The sequence below is a fragment of the Mesoplodon bidens genome (genome assembly GCF_964165515.1).
Source record: "Mesoplodon bidens genome assembly, chromosome: 10".
In the NCBI taxonomy this organism is placed as follows: Eukaryota; Metazoa; Chordata; class Mammalia; order Artiodactyla; family Ziphiidae; genus Mesoplodon; species Mesoplodon bidens.
In genome coordinates this window covers 60,668,887-60,686,192 of record NC_138172.1, presented here as the reverse complement: position 1 = coordinate 60,686,192, position 17,306 = coordinate 60,668,887, and the positions used below count along the sequence as shown (strand labels likewise).

Below are 17,306 nucleotides of genomic sequence, written 5' to 3'. Positions count from 1 at the left end.
CTGTAATTGCATAAAATCAGTATTATAAAACTTTTAGGTCAATTGGCAGAACTCCTGATTTCTCTCTCCCAATGGGGAAGCACACACCCGGCAGGTCTCCAGGGCAGACGTTGCCATGGGTCCTGTTCTCCCCTGGGTGGGGCTTGAACCCTGAGCTGTAAGCAGCACTGCCAGTGACATCCCTGCCTTATGCACATTCCCTGGGAAACCCAGCCCTTCCACTGCTTGCTTGCTGATCACGCCTAAATCTGCACCCTCAGCTCCATCCCCTCTCCTGGGCTCTAAATCCATATATGTTTCGTTGCCTCTTGGATATTCAAAGGCACCTCAAATTCAGCATGCCTAAAACTAGGAATTTTCTTTCCTCTCTGGATCCTCCTCTTCCTGTGGCCACTGTATTGCAGTTAATAGAACAGTCTGCCCACCGGATGTCCTCTGTCACTCCTTCTGTTGTGGGCATGAAGTTATGCGGAGGATTCCTCCTTATTTCCTTTCTTTTGCTGCTGCCTCGCTCTGGATCTTGGGTCCTTGGATGGCCCTCCTCCAAGCCATTCCTCTCCCTTTGAAAAAATCCCTCAGCCCTCCTTCCCTCCCTCCCCTGAACTATACTTCACACACAAATGTATGCAAAATAATGTAACAAACGCCCTTGTACTGACCTCCAGGATCATAATTCTAAAGGTTACTTTTTCCATGCTGATCTGATTTCAGCGGGACGTCTAGACATTGTTTTCTGTGTTTGCCTTACTCTTGAAAAGATCTCAGAACCCAGAATGCTCTACAGCCAGGCTTTTCCATTCTTGAGTAGATTAATCTTCTATTTGCTATCTGGGTTTCGTTTTCAAAACTTTACATCCTTTTTGGGGTAGGAGTGTTTCGAGACAAATATTTTGGACTCCTTTTCAAAATAACTTATCTACCAGAAACTGTAATAGTTAGCAGTAATATCTCAAAAAGCGTTTACCCCAGCACTTTAGTTTCAGCATTGTTATATAAACGACACAGGACGTTTCTTTACCAGCCTCTGACTGGTTTCTATGTGGCTTGTGCAGCGGCAGGTAGCTGTCCCATGGGTCCTAGTCTCACACGGGCTCTGTGTGCAGTACCTCGTGCTCAGGCCTGAGGATGCTGCTTCCTCAGGAGGAAACTACGAGGTGGGCCAGACACTTCCAGATTCGCTTTTACTTTTTGTGCCTTTGCATCTGTGTGGTATTTTTTTTTAATTTATTTATTTTTTAAATTTGTTTTTGGCTGTATTGGGTCTTCGCTGCTGCACGGGCTTTCTCTAATTGTGGTAAGCGGGGGCTACTTTTTGTTGGGTGTGCGGGCTTCTCATGCCAGTGGCTTCTTTTGTTGTGGAGCATGGGCTCTAGGCGTGCGGGCTTCAGTAGTTGTGGCACGTGTGCTCAGTAGTTGTGGCTCACGGGCTGTAGAGCTCAGGCTCGGTAGTTGTGGAGCACAGGCCCGGCTGGTCCGTGGCATGTGGGATCCTCCCGGACCAGGGATCAAACCCGTGTCCTCGGCATTGGCAGGCGGACTCTTAACCACTGCACCACCAGGGAAGCCCCTCATCTGTGTGGTATTTAATGTTATTAAAAGAATTATTAGTTGGAAAATGCATTATTATTTTTTGTACACAAATATATGGCAAAATGCAAGATTTACTCAATGATAGTAATCTTTGAAATGAGATTTATTTAAGAATGAGTAGTTTATAATGCTGAAAAACAGCACAAACCTTGCATTGATTAATTCAGTGTGCTAGATGTATTGTTAATAATGAAAAGATATCTTAAGAGCTCACCTCTGACCTCTCAACAGTAAGAAATAAGGTACATGTTATGCCAACTTTTATTAATGTTACCATCAAACAGCCCTAACTCATACACCCCATTTAGGGTTTGCAGATGTAAACTCTGATAGATCTTCTTTCTCTTTCATTGTTGGTGATTTGTGTGTCAAGGACATTGTTGTATTTTCTGTCAAAACAAAGAAACAACTAAGACACATCTGGAAACCAAAGTCTATTTAAACTAGACAAATACTCATTTCAGGTTGTAGAGGAAAGAAAGTCCTTAATGCTGAAAATCTTGTAGGATTTTGTATTGCTTTCTTGGAAGGCTGACAGTTGTGATTTATTAGTTTTGATTTAGATTTAGTTTTGCTCAAAGCAGGAATTTGAAAAGTTTTAGCTATGAAAAGTATATAGATATATTTTTTATGGTTATCAGTTTTTTTACTGAAGTCTAGTTGATTTACAATGTGTTAATTTCTGCTGTACAGCAGAGTGATTCAGTTATATATACATACATTCTTTTTTAAAATATTTTTTTCCATTATGGTTTATCATAGAATATTGAATATACTTATGTGGAATCTAAGATATGACACAAATGAACTTAAATATAATTTTTTTCATCAATTAATGGAATTGCACAGTTGCTAGTTTTTGGCCCCTCATAGCCCAGTGGATATAGTAGTAGCTACTTGGGCTCAGAGAGAAATTCCAGAAGAACTGATAGAGCTTGCAGTCCCTAAAATGAAGTTTATATTCTGTCAACAAAAGGTCAGTAGACAGCTTTGCCACTTTAAAGAGCTTTGGAATAGCTCTATTATCTCATCTCCTTAACATGAAGAGATGTGTGCTCTTTTTGAAAATGCTGATTGTTTTACAAGTTGAAAGCAGAACCTTTGGAAATCTCAGAAATCTTCCTTGAGATAATTTTACACAGAGCATTTAGGAATTATTCTTCTCAGTGATTCAAACTTGAAAATAAGGTGTGGGGGTTGGGAAGGGGTGGGGAGAGAATCAAATTGTTAAGCATATGTGTTCCAGAAACTGGGGTAGTGGCCCATTTCTTCCTGATCTGCTGCCACCGTGTCTGTTGGAGATGGCTGAGCTGTGGTTCTGCACTGTGTTTCAGAAATTCAGCCCAAGAGGAGGATTTTAAGAAGCTGTCTGATGAAAGAATTGGTGTGATGAAGTTAGCCTGAGAGCCTGAGGGAGTTTCAAGTGGTTTTAATTGGGGGAGTGGGTAACTTTCATTTTGAAAATTTCACTCTGGCCTTTGTGTAGAAAGACAAGAAGGGAGGGAGAAACATAGTGAAGATGCTATATCCACAGTTCAGGATAAAGGGAATGAAGGCTCAGATGGAGATAGGTGTACGATTGAGATATATTTCCAATATGGAATGACGAGACATTTAGGAATATTTTGCTGGTGTTTCTGTTTGCTTGCTTTCATTCAGAAAACATGGGTTGATCAGAAATCATGCTACACAGATTGACAGAAGCAACTCCTAGTCTGTCTGCTCCATTTTCAGAAAATTGACTTTTGAAATATCTAGATAAGTTATTTTAATCTTTTCAGAGCATAACTCTGTTTCTGAGCCATGAAACCTCTTGAACAATGAAAATGATATTTTGTAAAGGGATTTGACATTAGCAGATATAGGGTGTAGTAAAGTATCTTGTTTATCAAACCTTTATAACATATGTCATGAAATACTAGACTTAACATTTCTCAGGGATACTGAGAATCTTTTAGTTGCACTAAATTGCAGCAGCCTGTCTCACTTTATTGTATTTTAAATTAATAACTGTTCACATGTATTGACTCACAAAATTGGGAATATTTCTGTGTTATTACTAGATATGATTTAATAAAAATGACTTCATATTTGGCATTTTGGTCAACATTTTTTCACAAATATAGTATTTATTAGATGTTTTTAAAGCGATAGTTTTATTTGCATAATGTTGAAAATTAAGTTTGAATTAAATTAATTGATGAATTACTTTTAATTAACAAAATAATTAGACAGGATACCCTATATAAAACCAAAGGATATCCTTCAGTTTCTTTTTTAGTCTTAGGAAGGTTCTCTTTTGTGAATTATCAAATGATTTATTAGTAGAATACAAGAACTATGTATACTTGAATTCAGAAGAAATCTATCCTTTACATTTGTTTTGGTGTTTTATTTAGGTGACTTCAAGGTATCTAATTACTTTGACTGAATATTTTTGATTTCTTTGTTTCACATTCTTATAGCATAAGAGGGCTTTCTCAAGAACAGAGAGAAATATAGAGATACACAGAGATAAAATTTTAATATTATTGCACTAAAGTATATCAGAGGCTCACATTCCCATGATATACTGTCAACCTGACACACAGTATTGAGAAATAAGGCTTTGGCTCTTACATTTTGTTTCCTAGATCCTCTGGGGGTCATATTTCAAAGTTAAGTACTTTGAGTTGCCTTGGTATGTTTATAAGATATTCTTGGTTTCTTATAGTAACATGTTTGTCGAAATGAAGGAATGCATGTGTGTGTGTATGTATGTGTGTACATACACTTCCGTGTGTAACCAATTTCACAGTGACTTAGCTATAAATGAAAGTCTCTCTCCCCAATTTCTTCATCATCCCAGGATTCAGTGCTGTAAGGTTGGTTGCTGTAAATTTAGAAGTTTTTCCATTTATATTTGCAAAGATAATATTTTCATGGCTAGAGGCTTTTTCATGAACTCAGGTAGATACTCCCCTCTTATTCTTTGTTTTGTCTCCTTTTTCTTTACTTCCAAACTCAGGGACATACTCTACAAACCTAGGGTCATATGGATAGCTTTTATCACACAATGGATCAGATTTCTGTACAATTCTTTGATTAAAAAAAGAACAGTGGGGAGGACCTTCAAGATGGCAGAGGAGTAAGATTTGGAAATCACCTTCTCCCCACAAATATATAAAAAATACATCTATATGTGGAACAACTCCTACAGAACACCTACTGAATGCTGGCAGAAGACCTCAGACTTCCCAAAAGGGAAGAAACTCACCACGTCGCTGGCCGTGTGGCTGACAGGGTCTTGGTGCTCTGGCCGGCTGTCAGGCCTGAGCCTCTGAGGTGGGAGAGCCAAGTTCAGGACATTGGACCACGAGAGACCTCCCAGCCCCACGTAATATCAATCGGCAAGAAATCTCCCAAAGATCTGTGTTTCAACGCTAAGGCCCAGCACACCCAACGGTCAGCAAACTCAGTGCTGGATGCCCATGCCAAACAACTAGCAGGACAGGAACACAACTGCACCCATTAGCAGAGAGGCCGCCTAAGATCATAATAAGTTCAAAGACACCCCAAAACACACCAGGGGATGTGGCCTAGCCCACCAGAAAGACAAGATACAGCTTCATCCACCAGAACACAGGCACTACTCCCCTCCACCAGGAAGCCTACACAACCCGCTGAACCAACCTTACCCACTGGGGGCAGACACGAAAAACAACAGGAACTACGAACCTGCAGCCTGCGAAAAGGAGACCCCAAACACAGTAAGGTAAGCAAAATGAGAAGACAGAGAAACACACAGCAGATGAAGGAGCAAGGTAAAAACCCACCAGACCAAACGAATGAAGAGGAAATAGGCAGTCTACCTGAAAAAGAATTCAGAGTAATGATAGTAAAGATGATCAAACATCTTGGAAATAGAATGGAGAAAATACAAGAAACGTTTAACAAGGACCTCAAAGAACTAAAGAGCAAACAAACAATGATGAACAACACAATAAATGAAATTAAAAATTCTCTAGAAGGACTCAACAGTAGAATAACTGAGGTAGAAGAATGGATAAGTGACCTGGAAGATAAAATAGTGGAAATAACTACCACAGAGAAGAACAAAGAAAAAAGAATGAAAAGAATTGAGGACAGTCTCAGAGTCCTCTGGGACAACATTAAACACACCAACATTTGAATTATAGGGGTCCCAGAAGAAGAAGAGAAAAAGAAAGGGACTGAGAAAATATTTGAAGAGATTATAGTTGAAAACCTCCCTAATATGGGAAAGGAAATAGTTAATCAAGTCCAGGAAGCACAGAGAGTCCCATACAGGATAAATCCAAGAAGAAACATTCCAAGACACATATTAATCAAACTATCAAAAATTAAATACAAAGAAAAAATATTAAAAGCATCAAGGGAAAAGCAACAATTAACATACAAGGGAATCCCCATACGGTTAACAGCTGATCTTTCAGCAGAAACTGCAAGCCAGAAGGCAGTGGTAGGACATATTTAAAGGGATGAAAGGGAAAAACCTACAAACAAGATTACTTTACCCAGAAAGGATCTCATTCAGATTTGACAGAGAAATTAAAACCTTTACAGACAAGCAAAAGCTAAGAGATATTTCAGCACCACCAAACCAGCTTTACAGCAAATGCTAAAGGAACTTCTCTAGGCAGGAAACACAACAGAAGGAAAAGACTTTAATAACAAACCCAAAGCAATTAAGAAAATGGTAATAGGAACATACATATCGATAATTACCTTAAATGTAAATGGATGAAATGCTCCAACCAAAAGACATAGAATGGCTTAATAGATACAAAAAGAAGACCCATATATATGCTGTCTACAAGAGACCCACTTCAGACCTAGGTACACATACAGACTGAAAGTGGAAAAAGATATTGCATGCAAATGGAAATCAGAAGAAGGCTGGAGTAGCAATTCTCATATCAGAAAAAATAGACTTTAAAATAAAGACTATTACAAAAGACAAAGAAGGACACTATATAATGATCCAGGGATCAATCCAAGAAGAAGATATAACAATTGTAAATATTTGTGCATCCAACGTAGGAGCACCTCAATACATAAGGCAAATGCTAGCAGCCATAAAAGGGGAAATTGACAGTAACACAATCATAGTAGGGGACTTTAACACCCCAGTTTCACCAATGACAGATCATCCAAAATGAAAATAAATGAGGAAACACAAGCTTTAAATGATACATTAGGGCTTCCCTGGTGGCGCACTGGTTGAGAGTCCGCCTGCTGATGCAGGGGACACGGGTTCATGCCCCTGTCTGGGAAGATCCCACATGCCACGGAGCAGCTGGGCCCATGAGCCATGGCCGCTGAGCCTGCGCGTCCAGAGCCTGTGCTCTGCAATGGGAGAGGCCACAACAGTGAGAGGTGCGCATACTGCAAAAAAAAAAAAAAAAACATTAAACAAGATAGACCTAATTAATATTTATAGGACATTCCATTCAAAAACAACAGAATATACTTTCTTCTCAAGTGCTCATGGAACATTCTTCAGGATAGATCATATCTTGGGTCACAAATCAAGCTTTGGTAAATTTAAGAAAATTGAAATCGTATCAAGTATCTTTTCCAACCACAGCGCTATGAGACTGGTTATCAATTATAGGAAGAGATCTGTAAAAAATACAAACACATGGAGGCTAAACAATACACTACCAAATAACCAAGAGATCACTGAGGAAATCAAAGAATACCTAGAAACAAATGACAATGAATACACGATGACCCACAACCAATGGGATGCAGCAAAAGCAGTTCTAAGAGGGAAGTTTATAGCAATACAATCCTACCTCAAGAAACAAGAAAAGTCTCAAATAAACAGCCTAACCTTACACCTAAAGCAGTTAGAGAAAGAAAAACGAAAAAACCCAAAGTTAGCAGAAGGAAAGAAATCATAAAAATCAGGTCAGAGGGCTTCCCTGGTGGCGCAGTGGTTGAGGGTCCGCCTGTCGATGCAGGGTACATGGGTTCGTGCCCCGGTCTGGGAAGATCCCACATGCCACGGAGCGGCTAGGCCCATGAGCCATGGCCGCTCAGCCTGCGCGTCCGGAGCCTGTGCTCCGCAACGGGAGAGGCCACAACAGTGAGAGGCCCGCGTACCGCAAAAAAAAAAAAAAAAAAAAAAAAATCAGGTCAGAAATAAATGAAAAAGAAATGAAGCAAACAATAGCAAAGATTAATAAAACTAAAAGCTAGTTCTTTGAGAAGATAAACAAAATTAATAAACCATTAGCCAGACTCTTCAAGAAAAAAAGGAAGAGGACTCAAATGAACAGAATTAGAAATGAAAAAAGAGAAGCAATAACTGACACTGCAGAAATACAAAGGATCATGAGAGACTACTACAAGTAACTGTATGCCACTAAAATGGACAACCTCGAAGAAATGGACAAATTCTTAGAAAAGCACAACCTTTGGAGACTGAACCAGGAAGAAATAGAAGGTATAAACAGACCAATCACAAGCACTGAAATTGAAACTGTGATTAAAAATCTTCCAACAAACAAAAGCCCAGGGCCAGATGGCCTCACAGGCGAATTCTATCAAACATTTAGAGAAGAGCTAACACCAATCCCTTCTTAAACTCTTCCAAAATATAGCAAACTCATTCACGAGGCCACCATCACCCTGATACCAAAACCACACAAAGATGTCACAAAGAAAGAAAACTACAGGCCAATATCACTGATGAACATAGATGCTAAAATCCTCCACAGAATACTAGCAAACAGAATCCAACAGCACATTAAAAGGATCATATACCATGATCAAGTGGGGTTTATCCCAGGAATGCAAGGATTCCTCAATATATGCAAATCAATCAATGTGATACATCATATTAACAAATAGAAGGATAAAAACCATATGATCAATTCAGTAGATGCAGAAAAAGCTTTTGATAAATTCAATACCCATTTGTGATAGAAAGCCTCCAGAAAGTAGGCATAGAGGGAACTTACCTCAACATAATAAAAGCCATATAAGACAAACCCACAGCCAACGTTGTTCTCAGTGGTGAAAAATTGAAACCATTTCCACTAAGATCAGGAAACGAGACAAGGTTGCCCACTCTCGCCACTGTTATTCAACATAGTTTTGGAAGTTTTAGCCACAGCAATCAGACATGAAAAAGAAATAAAAGGAATCCAAATCAGAAAAGAAGAAGTAATACTGTCACTATTTGCAGATGACATGATACTATACATAGAGAATCCTAAAGACGCTACCAGAAAACTACTAGAGCTAATCAATGAATTTGGTAAAGTAGCAGGATACAAAATGAATGCACAGAAATCTCTGGCATTCCTATACACTAATGATGAAAAATCTGAAAGAGAAATTAAGGAAACACTCCCATTTACCATTGCAACAAAAAGAATAAAATACTTAGGAATAAACCTACCTAAGGAGACAAAAGACCTGTATGCAGAAAACTGTAAGACACTGATGAAAGAAATTAAAGATGATACAAACAGATGGAGAGATATACCATGTTCTTGGATTGGAAGAATCAACATTGTGAAAATGACTGGCCTACCCAAAGCAATCTACAGCTTCAGTGCAATCCCTATCAAACTACCGTTGGCATTTTTCACAGAAGTAAAACAAAAAATTTCACAATTTGTATGGAAACACAAAAGACCCTGAATAGCCAAAGCAATCTTGAGAAAGAAAAACAGGTGGAGCAATCAGGGTCCCTGACTTCAGACTGTACTACAAAGCTACAGTAATCAAGACAGTATGGTACTGGCACAAAAACAGAAATATAGATCAATGGAACAAGATAGAAAGCCCAGAGATAAACCCACACACATATGGTCACCATATACTTGATAAAGGAGGCAAAGAATATACAACGGAGAAGAGACAGCCCCTTCAATTAGTGGTGCTGGGAAAACTAGACAGCTACATTTAAAAGAATGCATTTAGAACACTCCCTAACACCATACACAAAAATAAACTCAAAATGGATTAAAGACCTAAATGTAAGGCCAGACACTATCAAACTCTTAGAGGAAAACATAGGCAGAACACTCTATGACATAAATCACAGCAAGATCCTTTTTGACCCATCTCCTAGAGAAATGGAAGTAAAAAAAAAAAATAAATGGGCCCTAATGCAACTTAAAAGCTTTTGTACAGCAAAGGAAACCATGAAGAAGATGAAAAGATAACCCTTAGAATGGGAGAAAATATTTGCAAATGAAGCAACTGACAACGGATTAATCTCGAAAATATCCAGGCAGCTCATGCAGCTCAATAGCAAAAAAACAAACCACCCCATCAATAAATTGCCCAAAGACCTAAATAGACATTTCTCCAAAGAAGATATACAGATTGCCAACAAACACATGAAAGGATGCTCAACATCACTAATCATTAGAGAAATGCAAATCAAAACTTCAGTGAGGTATCACCTCCCACCAGTCAGAATGGCCATCATCAAAAAGTCTACAAACAATAAATGCTGGAGAGGGTGTGGAGAAAAGGGAACCCTCTTGCACTGTTGGTGGGAATGTAAATTGATACAGCCACTATTGAGAAGAGTATGGGGGTTCCTTAAAAACTAAAAATAGAACTACCATACGACCCAGCAATCCCACTTTGGGCATATGCCCTGAGAAAACCATAATTCAAAGAGTCATGGGGCTTCCCTGGTGATGCACTGGTTAGGGGTCTGCCTGCCGATGCAGGGAACATGGGTTCGTGTCCCGGTCCGGGAGGATCCCATGTGCTGTGGAGCGGCTGGGCCCGTGGGCCGTGGCTGCTGGGCCTGTACGTCTGGAGCCTGTGCTCTGCAGCGGGAGGGGCCACAGCGGTGAGAGGCTTGTGTACCGCAAAAAAAAAAAAAAAAAAAAGAGTCATGTACCACAATGTTCACTGCAGCACTGTTTACAATAGCCAGAACATGGAAGCAACCTACGTGTCCATCAACAGATGAATGGATAAGATGTGGCACATATGTACAATGGAATATTACTCAGCCATAAAGAGAAATGAAATTGAGTTATTTGTAGTGAGGTGGATGGACCTAGAGTCTGTCGTACAGAGTGAAGTAAGTCAGAAGGAGAAAAACAAATACCGTATGCTAAAACATATATATGGAATCTACAAAAAAACTGGTTCTGATGAACCTTGGGGCAGGATAGGAATAAAGTCACAGACGTAGAGAATGGACTTGAGTACACAGGAAAGGGGAAGGGTAAGGTGGGACGAAGTGAGAGAGGGCCATTGACATATATACACTACCAAATGTAAAATAGATAGCTAGTGGGAAGCAGCCGCATAGCACAGGGAGATCAGCTCGGTGCTTTGTGACCACCTAGAGGTGTGGGATAGGGAGGGTGGGAGGGAGACACAAGAGGGAGGGGATATGGGGATATATGTATATGTATAGCTGATTCACTTTGTTATACAGCAGAAACTAAGACAACGTTTTAAAGCAATTATACTCCAATAAAGATGTTAAAAAAACAAACAAAAAAAGAAGTGTCCTTACATTTTAGGACCCCCCCATCTACTTCCACTCTCCGGGTCCTCTTTTTTTTTTTTTTTTGCGATACGCGGGCCACTCACTGTTGTGGTCTCTCCCGTTGCGGAGCACAGGCTCCGGACACGCACGCTCAGCGGCCATGGCTCATGGGCCCAGCCGCTCCGCGGCATGTGGGATCTTCCCAGGCCGGGGCACGAACCCATGTCCCCTGCGTTGGCAGGCGGACTCTCAACCACTACGCCACCAGGGAAGCCCCGGGTCCTCATTTTGCACGTAGTTCAGATGAGTTCAGTCTGAGGCTTTTGCTGTGGTTACTCACCTCCTTCTCTGCTTTCAGTTAACAGCCAGGTCCTTGCCCGCTGTGCAGTCGGATGAGAGACTCCAGCCTCTGCTCAACCACCTCAGGTAATACAAAGACCCAGCCTGTCAGACTTGTAAATCCACCTTCATTACAGTGGTCAAAGCCTCTTCGATGTTTAAAAACTTTACAAAGCCTTTCTTTTTTCTTTTTCTCTTTTTTGTAATTCTCTGATTTAAGTTGAAGTTCCTAGTACAATGTGCTTGTTACCCTTGACTTCAGGGTACTATAGAAAGTTCTTTTAATTCTATAAAAGTATGTAGAACTGGTTGATAAGTTGAAGTTAAAATGAGTAGTGATGACTGAGTTCAGAAAGATCTCAACGGAATGAGCTATTTGCTTAACTGCGAGGCTAAGACAAACTATGGGAACCTGCACATGTTTTATTGGGGGTAGTTGAAATAAGTTATATTTGTTTTCTAAATACAAAAATAATTTATCCTCATTATTTAAGAAACAAACTTTGAAAATACAGGAAAGGTGGAGGAAAAACCTATCATCACTATTCAGAAATAATACTGCTTTCCTCTGTGCTGTTTTAAAACTCAGTGTTGTAATTATACTTTTATATAATTCACTATTTTTTTTTCATTTTTTCTGTTACTAAGATCTCTCCACAAACATAGTCTTTCATGATTATATGATATTTTCTTGTATGGGTGTCCTATAGTATATTTATCATTCTTTGGGGAGCATTTAGACCATTTTTCATTCTTTTCACTAGTGTAAAAAATGCAGTATGTAAATCTTTATCTGTAGTTTTGATTGTTTCCTTAGCATGGGTTTTCAGAAGTGGAATTTGTGAAAGCATATGAACCCTTTTAAAGATTTAAGTATATTTATTTATTTTGCAAAAACCTTATTCTACTTGTATTTTCATACAAGATCCCCATGTTGCTGTACTTTGAACAAGAAGGGACAGCTAAAACAGTTGCTAATTTAATAGGTTTACCATAAAGATACTGTTGGTATCATGTACTTTGCACTGATTATTATTAAGAATGATTTTAAATCATTTTATTATCCATTTTTTTTGAGGTGGGATTAACTATCTGTTTCTTTGCCCATTTACTGATAGCATCTTTTGATTATTTGATCTTATGTACTTTAGATATAAAGGATAGTGACTCTTTGTTATATTTGTTACAAACATTTTTCTTTTCTGAAAGTTTTTTATTATGTTGCATTATCCAACATACCTACATTTTCAAGTTTTATGCAGCCAAGCACCTTCAGTGTTTTTCTCTATGGTTTCTTTTTATTTTTTTGAAAGCTAGAATGCTACTGCTCCTTCAGAAATTGGCATGGACGTTAATTTCCAGTGTCTTTCATTGTTCTTCATTTTCTTCCTCCCCTGCCTCCCTGCTCCCTCTTTTCCTCCTCTCCTGTCCTCCTCTCCAGTTGGGGACGGTGGGGTCCAGACTAACACTTCACGAGGGACTGAGTAGCATGAATACTGTACAGTGTTGTTAAATTTCTGAGAGCTCTGTGTTAGTGAGTCACTCCCCTGCCCCCCTCTCCTCCCAATCCCAGCCTGAGCAGCTCCTTCTGGTGGCCTCTTATCTTTGCCCGATTTGCCTTCTATATTTCACATCACTGCTGCAGTGATTATATTATTCCTCGGTTTAAAAGCATTCCGTCTCCTGAATTTCCCCCGGGATGATGTGAGAACTTCTCAGCCTGGCAGATGAGGTCCTTCTGGAAGGAGCTGGCCTGGCTCTTTGGACTTTCTGTCAGTACTGACACCCTGTCTTCTCCTGCCAGCAGGTGCCCTGAAGCTCCTCCAGTGTGACATGGCCTTGCTCTCCTCAGTGCCCTTGCAGATAATTTCATCCTGCCTGGAATGTTCTTTTCCCCTTCCTCCACCTCTGTGACTTGACTAATGGTTGCTTGTTCTTGTTCGCCTCCTCTGATGAGCTCTCCCTGACCACTTAGTTCTCACCCTCCCTCCCCTGCCTCATCTCCCTCTTAGGTGTTTATTTGTGTTCCTGTAATACTGCATGGCTCCCCATGTTACAGAACCTATAATATTGTAATCGCTTGTTTCCTTGCCTGATTTCTCCATTATAGTATGAGCTGCTCCAGAGCTGCAAAGTGCTTTTCATGATAGGTCTTCATTATGTGTTTTGTTGAATGAATGAATACGTGTTATACCAGTGAAATTTTGTTGGTTTTTTTCTGCATAAAGTTTTTATAATTTATAATAATCATATTGTTAACAGTTTTTTCCCCTGTAAAACCATTGAGTCAGAAGACATAGACCTAAAGGGCTGGATCTCACATCTAGTCAGTGCTTGATTCTGTGAGATAATGATGGATTCTCCTTCCTCCACCCCAGTGCGGTCATTGTCAACTAGAGTTTAGATTAACTACTGACACGTCTTCTTGAGTCCTTGAAACTTGCACAAACTGTACATTCATTTAGTGCTTTCATTCTCTGTGGAAGTCACTTGTGGCTGTTTGCTAAGCAACCAGGGCTAGATGCTACATGTAATATGCACCAACTGATGTTGCTTCTTTTATTATTATTAAACCAAATGGTTTCTTGTTTTATTACCATGTCAGAGACATCTGTATGTAGGGTGGCAGCTGATGTGCATAGTTGGACACTGCCTGTTACAAAAAGTAACCTTGTGGAAAGCCTTTCAAGTGTATTGAATTGTCTCTTGGCTGTCTAAATGTAATGTTTTTCTTTTACCTTCCTTTTGCTTAGGTCAAAATAGGAAAGAATACTGTTTGGCTTGAAAGATGCTAATGATAATCTTGTTAGGAAAAAATAATCATCATTGATTTGCATGAACTGTATAGTTTAAATATAACCTAGATAGAAGGGGTGGCGGACATTAGGAGGTTGAAACTGAAATCATTATTAGGTCTAATTTTGTTTAGTGCCTCTAATGATCAAAGAGGAATGATGAGTAGTGTTTCAATTAAGTTTGTCAATAAAACTAATTTGGGAGATGATACCAATATCTGCAAAAATTGAAGTAGCAATACAGAGAAATTCTCAAGTCATTTTACAGGACTTAGACATTCAAAGAGAATTAGTATAACACTTTGCCAACCTAATAATTTAGTATATTGCTTAACAATATATATCATTCTGAGAATGTAGAAGTGATGCGTCCAGATTTTCTTAGTTGAACCTAGTTATATAGTTAAAAGCTAAATTAACCACAGAAAGCATTTTGCTTCAATCTCTTATGGAAATGCAAGCTATTCATTAGTAGCATCCATCAGTAACTGAGCACCTATTATGTGCCGGGGATTAAAAAAAAAAAGACAATTTCTGTTCTCAAGGAATTTACAGTTTTGATTTCATTTGAGAGATAGGCACTTAAACACGTTACAACATTTGTAAACCTTTTGAATGGAATTAAACACAAAGTACATTTCCTTAAGTGATGAGGTCATGAAGTGGTTGTTTGGATTCCACACCCCCTAGCACAGTGGTGGCTCACAGTGGCTGCTCAGATTGGACTGAACTTTGGTCTCACTTGGGGGAGGATGTTGTCAGTGACCATGAAGGAGAGTAAAGGAGCAAAGGGGGGTGAATTGGACTGCTGGGATCGTAGGTTCAGTGGGTTAAGACATTTTAAAGTTGAGATGCTGGTGGAGCATATGGGGGGTGTTTAGTAAGTAGCTGAATATAGACCTGCAGTTTGAGAGAGAGGTTTATAGAGAGACGTTTGCTAATCTCCACTATATAGGGGTGGTTAAAATCAGGGGGGTGGATGGTTGAGATCACTCAGGGAGAGAATATAGAGTGATAAGAAAAGGGGAAATAGCCCTGAATAGAACCCATAGAAGTTAGTGTTTAAGTGACCTGTGATGGGCAGTGATGGAGGGAGGAGATGAGTTAAAAGGGAAGCCAGTAAAGACACCAGGGAGGAATCTCAAGTGAAACAGGAGCACAGCAAGGTGTGGTGGCATCAACAATGCTAAGGGAAAGCTTTCAGAAAGGTGAACACTGTTAAATGCATGGGAAGTCAGGTCTGAATCTCCTCTCGTCAGTTGGATTAGGTGCATGGGAGCCACGGGTGGCTCAGCCCCTGCCTTGCAGTGGTACAGATGCAAGTCTATCCCTGGCGTGGGGGTCGAGGAGGAAATGCGGAACGAGGCTGTGGGCATATGGGGAGCGTAGACTGCTCTTGGCAGAGCGAGGAGGAAAGGGGACTGTACCCATGAGTGTCATGGTTGAAGCAAGTGTTTCATTTTTCCCCGAAGGCTGGAAAGATGAGCAATGTTTATCGGTCAGGGAGAAACGAGGTTTATGGGAATAAGAGGAAGTAATTGAAGGGGCAAGTATTTAGAAGAGGGAGGAGGACATGGGACCAAGAAATCAAACTGGCTAGTTTACAAAGTACTGTCCAAACTGGCTTTTTAGTTCATACTCAGAACACCCCAGTGAGGATGGTAGACGGTTGTTTGTCATTATCCCTATTTTAAAGTTTAGTGGTGGAGCCTCAGGAAGTTCATGTTAAATTCAGAAATGCCAGAGAGAATTTGTGTAAATCATAATTTCTGCTCTCCTCAAGTCACATATCATTATGTACATCATCTAATGAGTCCACATCTCAGGGTGACCTTACACATCCTCACACATCACTGCATTTTCTAGGGTGAATTATGTCATGTACTGATTTTCTAACTTGGAGATATATAAAGGCCTTGGGATATGTTCCTGTAAATGTAGAAGTTTATTGTGTATAAGTGTCTTTGCTACCCTAATGTTGGTACCTGTGGGATAATATTTATAAAAATGTATTAGACTACCAAGGGTGTTTATGTTAAAGATTGTTATTTTTATTTATTGTATTATTTACAAATGCTAGGTGTAAATAGGTGAGACTGCAGAAGAAAACTTGTAGCCCACAATCTACATGTGATTACTTGGATATGATTTTTTTTCCTTAAAAATAATGCCTTTCCCCACAGTGTGTCTTCCTCCTTCACCTCTCCACCTGAAGATATGAAGTGAATATTGTTCTCATTTAATATTTTGCCAATAAATTTAATGATTTTCCAATTCTTTGATTAAAAATTAAAGAATAATTTCAAAACCATGTATTTGTTACACTATTTTTCCTAATTTTATTAGCATATTTCAACCTAAGAATAAAACAGAAATCAAGTATAGATAAGAGAAGCTAGCAAAGAGAAGCATTACCTGTAGTAAATACTTGAACTGTATCGCATGGATTAACTTGTAATGCATCCTGAATTTCTAAGCAGATGTTTATATTGACCTTTATTTGAAAATCATTTAAAATAATGAAAGCATCTTCCTTCAGTTGGTTTTTTTTTCCTTCAGTTGGTATTATTACCAACAATTATTTTGTAAATTTTTTTTCTTAATGCAGTACATTCTATTCATTCCTCCGAAGAATATGCTGACACAGATTTTATATCAGAAATGCAATCTCTGTAAGAAAGCTTTTCCCAATATCCATGGTGGTACAGTACCCAGTGTTTTCTTTTTGAATTAGTTCTCATTTTGAAATCAGAAAATTGTTGGGCGTTCATGTGTTAGGAAAGGTTTGGTAGATCAGGATGCCCACCAGGTGAGGGCTGAAGTGAGACCCTCATTAACGTGGTCCACGGACTCCAGCTGTTCGTCAGCTCTTCCTCATCACCTGTTCCTAAGCTTTGGCATTAACTTGACTATATTTATTTCCTTTTCTACATGCAGCAACATAAGCTTTTAGCTCAGTGATTATTGTGAAGATGTTTCAGGTGCCTTGTAAGATATTAATAAATTAGAAAGGATGTGTTCTTTCCCATTATTTATGGTCTTTGAGTTATTTTTTTTTCACCTTTGTATTGAAAATGTTT

At 39.2% G+C, this 17,306-nt stretch overlaps 1 protein-coding gene across 2 annotated transcripts in view; it reads left to right on the top strand.

Annotated features, from left to right (window-relative positions):
* The window catches only part of PRIM2 (DNA primase subunit 2), a 276,717-nt gene that overhangs the window by 150,584 nt on the left and 108,827 nt on the right, over positions 1-17,306 (top strand). For both annotated transcript variants that reach the window (XM_081246598.1, XM_081246597.1), the window contains exon 8: positions 11,451-11,518. In XM_081246598.1, coding sequence (XP_081102724.1) covers positions 11,451-11,518 — 68 coding nt within the window. The remainder of the gene's footprint in view (positions 1-11,450; positions 11,519-17,306) is intronic.